At 45.0% G+C, this 4783-nt stretch overlaps 1 protein-coding gene across 1 annotated transcript in view; it reads left to right on the top strand.

The window, feature by feature from the left end:
• LOC116422668 (carcinoembryonic antigen-related cell adhesion molecule 5-like) overlaps window positions 1–4500 on the top strand; it is a 9216-nt gene extending 4716 nt beyond the window's left edge. Inside the window, exons 2-6 of the mRNA XM_031961667.1 lie at window positions 2111–2386; window positions 2473–2742; window positions 3064–3339; window positions 3426–3698; window positions 4023–4500. Of these exons, the coding sequence (XP_031817527.1) occupies window positions 2111–2386; window positions 2473–2742; window positions 3064–3339; window positions 3426–3698; window positions 4023–4306 (1379 nt within the window). The 3' untranslated portion in view covers window positions 4307–4500. The remainder of the gene's footprint in view (window positions 1–2110; window positions 2387–2472; window positions 2743–3063; window positions 3340–3425; window positions 3699–4022) is intronic.
• The last annotated feature ends 283 nt before the right edge of the window (window positions 4501–4783 follow it).

The raw sequence follows: 4783 nt of genomic DNA on the forward strand, positions 1-4783 counted from the left end.
GGTGGATGGTAAGTTTTCTTCCCTTCCTCAAGAAAAGGTTTTGGGATAGGTCAAAGGTGGAGGCCAGGAGCAGGTGCTCAGGCTTATTAAGGAAGGCATGTCCCAAAACCTGTCTCATGCAGGGGATAACTCAGGACCCAGCATTCCCTCCCCTGTGCTTCTTCCTCACCTTCCTTATTAGCTTAATCACTGAATCAGGGGACATCTCCTTACCCATGGACCATTCCTGAATGGCTACGATGCAAATGCTTGGGCTTGGGCTTTGGGTGGTTTTTGGTCGGTGAAGCCACAAGCCAATCACTCACACAGCTCTCTTTTTCTCTTGGGAACCAAAACCTTAACCTTACGGTCAGGAACCAACGTAATAGAAAGGGACACTTTGGTTTTCAATGTGGCCAGAACAGGCGAGGGGGCATTCCGGGTTCTTCAAAAATGTCCCTGATTCTCAATGAGAGGATGAAGCTGTCCATGTAACCAGACCCCTCACCATCCTGTTCGAAGGGGGGACATTGGGTTTATGAATGGAAATCCGGAATCCAATCAGTTCCAACAAAGTGACCCCATTACCCTGACTGTGAACTGTAGTGACTTTCTGAGTATCCTCCCTCTCCTGTCCTTTCCCCAGCGTGATCCATCTCATCTCTTCTCTTTTCTTTACACAGATGGACAGACTACATCACATTTGTTCCAAACTGAGAAGAGATTAAAATTCAAAGACTACTGACGTTAGGTGCCATGTTGAGTCTTACCCACCTGCCAGTATAGATGGCAAGTCAATGGACCAAGATCCCTGCCTTAATAATACCTATGCATCAAAAATCAACTTGGGAAGATTCAGGAAAGTATACATTAGGAAAAAATGAAACTTTTGGTCTCTAAAATCACAGTTAAGGGGTTTAAGTGTTCTCTTCTTCCCTCAGGGAAAAAGGGTTTTGGGGATTGGTCAAAGGTGGGGCTAGGCAGGTGCCAGGTTATTAAGGAAGGTTGTCCCAAAACCTGTCCATGGAGGGGATAACTCAGGGACCCGATTCCCTCCCCTGGGCTTCTTCTCACCTTCCTTATTGATAACACTGAACCAGGGGGCATCTTTACCATGGACATCCCTGTATCCTATGATCAAAAGTTTGGCTTGGGCTTTGGGTTTTTTTTCAGTGAAGCCCCAACAATACCACAGCTCTTTTTTCTCTATAGAAAGAACAAAAACCAAACCCTATGGTCAATGGAACCAATGTCATAGAGAATAACTTTGGACTTCACATGTGGACAAAACAAGAGGGAAAATTTGTGGTTCTTCAAAACAAGTCCCTGATTTCAATGGGAGGATGAAGCTGTCCATGAAGAAAGATCACCATCCTGTTTGGAAGAGGGGAGGATGTGGTCCATGAATGTGAAATCTGAATCCAATCGTTTCCAAAGAAGTGGACCCATTTACCCTGACTGGAACGGAGGACTCTGAGTGTCCTCCTCTGAGGCCTTTTCTAGGATTGATCCATTCATCTCTTTTCTCTTCCCTTTTCACAGATGGACCAGAAACATCATGTTTTCCCAAACCCCGAGAAAGGGGAAAGAGATTAGGTCATATTTAATGACCACTGACGTTAGAGGTTAATTTAGTCTTACCCACCTGCCAGTAATAGATGGAAAAGTCAATGGACCATGAACTCTCCTTCTAATATCTATTCTCAAAAATGCAACTTGGGAAGATTCAGGAAAGTATATATGTCAGGCAAAGAACAATGTTACCAACTTGTCTGTCTCTAAGAGCATCACAGTTAAGGTGGTTGGTAAGTGTTCTCTCCCTTCCCTAAGAGAAAAAGGTTTTGAGAATTGGTCAAAGGTGGGGGCCAGGAGCAGGTGCTCAGGCTTATTAAGGAAGGCATGTCTCAAAACCTGTCTCATGGAGGGGATAACTCAGGACCCAGCATTCCCTCCACTGTGCTTCTTCCTCACCTTCCTTATTAGCATAACCACTGAGTCAGGGGACATCTCCTTACCCATGGACCATCCCTGTATGTCTATGATGCAAATGCTTGGGCTTGGGCTTTGGGTGGTTTTTTGTCAGTGAAGCCACAAGCCAATCACTCACACAGCTCTCTTTTTCTCTCTATAGAAAGAACAACCAAACCTAACCTTACGGTCAATGGAACCAATGTCATAGAGAATGACACTTTGGACTTCACATGTGGCACAAAACAAGCAGGAGGGAACATTCTGTGGTTCTTCAATAACAAGTCCCTGATTCTCAATGAGAGGATGAAGCTGTCCATGAAGAACCAGACCCTCACCATCCTGTCTGTGAAGAGGGAGGATGCTGGGTCCTATGAATGTGAAATCTGGAATCCAATCGATTTCAACAGAAGTGACCCCATTACCCTGACTGTGAACTGTGAGTGACTCTGAGTGTCCTCCCTCTCGAGGCCTTTCTCTAGGATTGACTCACATCTCATCTCTTCTCTTCTCTTCTTTACACAGATGGACCAGACAACATCATGTTTGTACCAAACCCCGAGAAAGGAGAGATTGAGGTCATATTTAATGACCCACTGATGTTAGAGTGCTATGTTGAGTCTTACCCACCTGCCCAGTATAGATGGCAAGTCAATGGTACCATGAACTCTGCCTTCTCTAATATCTATGTCATCAAAAATGCAACTTGGGAAGATTCAGGAAAGTATATATGTCAGGCAAAGAACAATGTTACCAACTTGTCTGTCTCTAAGAGCATCACAGTTAAGGTGGTTGGTAAGTGTTCTCTCCCTTCCCTAAGAGAAAAAGGTTTTGAGAATTGGTCAAAGGTGGGGGCAGGGAATGGTGCTCAGAAACATTGGAAGGCATGTCTCAAAACCTGTTCTCATGGAGGGGATAACTGGAACACATTCCCTCCACTGTGGCTTCTTCCTCACCTTCCTTATTAGCATAACCACTGAGTCAGGGGACATCTCCTTACCCATGGACCATCCCTGTATGTCTATGATGCAAATGCTTGGGCTTGGGCTTTGGGTGGTTTTTTGTCAGTGAAGCCACAAGCCAATCACTCACACAGCTCTCTTTTTCTCTCTATAGAAAGAACAACCAAACCTAACCTTACGGTCAATGGAACCAACGTAATAGAGAATGACACTTTGGCCTTCACATGTGGCACAGAACAGGCGGGAGTGGACATTCTGTGGTTCTTCAATAACATGTCCCTGATTCTCAATGAGAGGATGAAGCTGTCCATGCATAACCAGACCCTCACCATCCTGTCTGTGAAGAGGGAGGACATTGGGTTCTATGAATGCGAAATCCGGAATCCAATCAGTTCCAACAGAAGTGACCCCATTACCCTGACTGTGAACTGTGAGTGACTCTGAGTATCCTCCCTCTCCTGTCCTTTCCCCAGCAGTGACTCACATCTCATCTCTTCTCTTCTCTTCTTTACACAGATGGACCAGACTACATCACATTTGTTCCAAACTCCGAGCAAGGAGAGATTGAGGTCAAATTCAAAGACTCACTGACGTTAGAGTGCCATGTTGAGTCTTACCCACCTGCCCAGTATAGATGGCAAGTCAATGGCACCAAGATCCCTGACTTCTCTAATAATACCTATGTCATCAAAAATGCAACTTGGGAAGATTCAGGAAAGTATACATGTCAGGCAAAGAACAATGTCACCAACTTGTCGGTCTCTAAGAGCATCACAGTTAAGGTGGTTGGTAAGTGTTCTCTTCCTTCCCTCAGAGAAAAAGGTTTTGGGGATTGGTCAAAGGTGAGGGCCAGGAGCAGGTGCTCAGGCTTATTAAGGAAGGTATGTCCCAAAACCTGTCTCATGGAGGGGATAACTCAGGACCCAGCATTCCCTCCCCTGGGCTTCTTCCTCACCTTCCTTATTAGCATAACCACTGAACCAGGGGGCATCTCCTTACCCATGGACCATCCCTGTATGCCTATGATGCAAATGCTTGGGCTTGGGCTTTGGGTGGTTTTTTGTCAGTGAAGCCACAAGCCAATCACTCACACAGCTCTTTTTCTCTCTATAGAAAGAACAACCAAACCTAACCTCACAGTCAACAGAACCAGCGTCATAGAGAATGACACTTTGGACTTCACATGTGGCACAGAACAGGCGGGAGGGAACATTCTGTGGTTCTTCAATAACATATCCCTGATTCTCAATGAGAAGATGAAGCTGTCCATGAATAACCAGACCCTCACCATCCTGTCTGTGAAGAGGAAGGGTGCTGGGTCCTATCAATGTGAAATCCGGAATTCAATCAGTTCCAACAGAAGTGACCCCATTATCCTGGTTGTGAACTGTGAGTGACTCTGAGTGTCCTCCCTCTCCAGGCCTTTCCCCAGCAGTGACTCACATCTTGAAGTGCCCAGGCACAAGAGAAAAACAGGACAGCCAAAATAATGAAGTTTTAAGAGCGTTTATTGCTAACTAGCGACTGAACATCAACACCAACACTGGAGGGGTCAGTCATGAAGGGCCTCAGGGCCATATATTTATAGAAAGAAGAGAGAGACATCAAAATGTTTCTTGATACATTTGTCGTAATAAAGGAATTTCTATTCTAAACAGGAGGCAAAAATGTTATCACTCTAAGGGGTTCATTCTCAGGCAGCAGCAGCAGCATTTCTTTAAGGTTATCAAGTTGTCAAGGTCTCAAGACTCTCAGGACAGTACATCTGGATTGTTAAAAATACCATCTGCATTAGGGAGTGAAGAACTAGTAATGAACTTCTAACTACAAAAATTCAAGATTATATTTCTCACGATCCCTTTTGGGGGGCTTTT

Source organism: Sarcophilus harrisii, chromosome 3 (assembly GCF_902635505.1).
Source record: "Sarcophilus harrisii chromosome 3, mSarHar1.11, whole genome shotgun sequence".
Taxonomy (NCBI): Eukaryota; Metazoa; Chordata; class Mammalia; order Dasyuromorphia; family Dasyuridae; genus Sarcophilus; species Sarcophilus harrisii.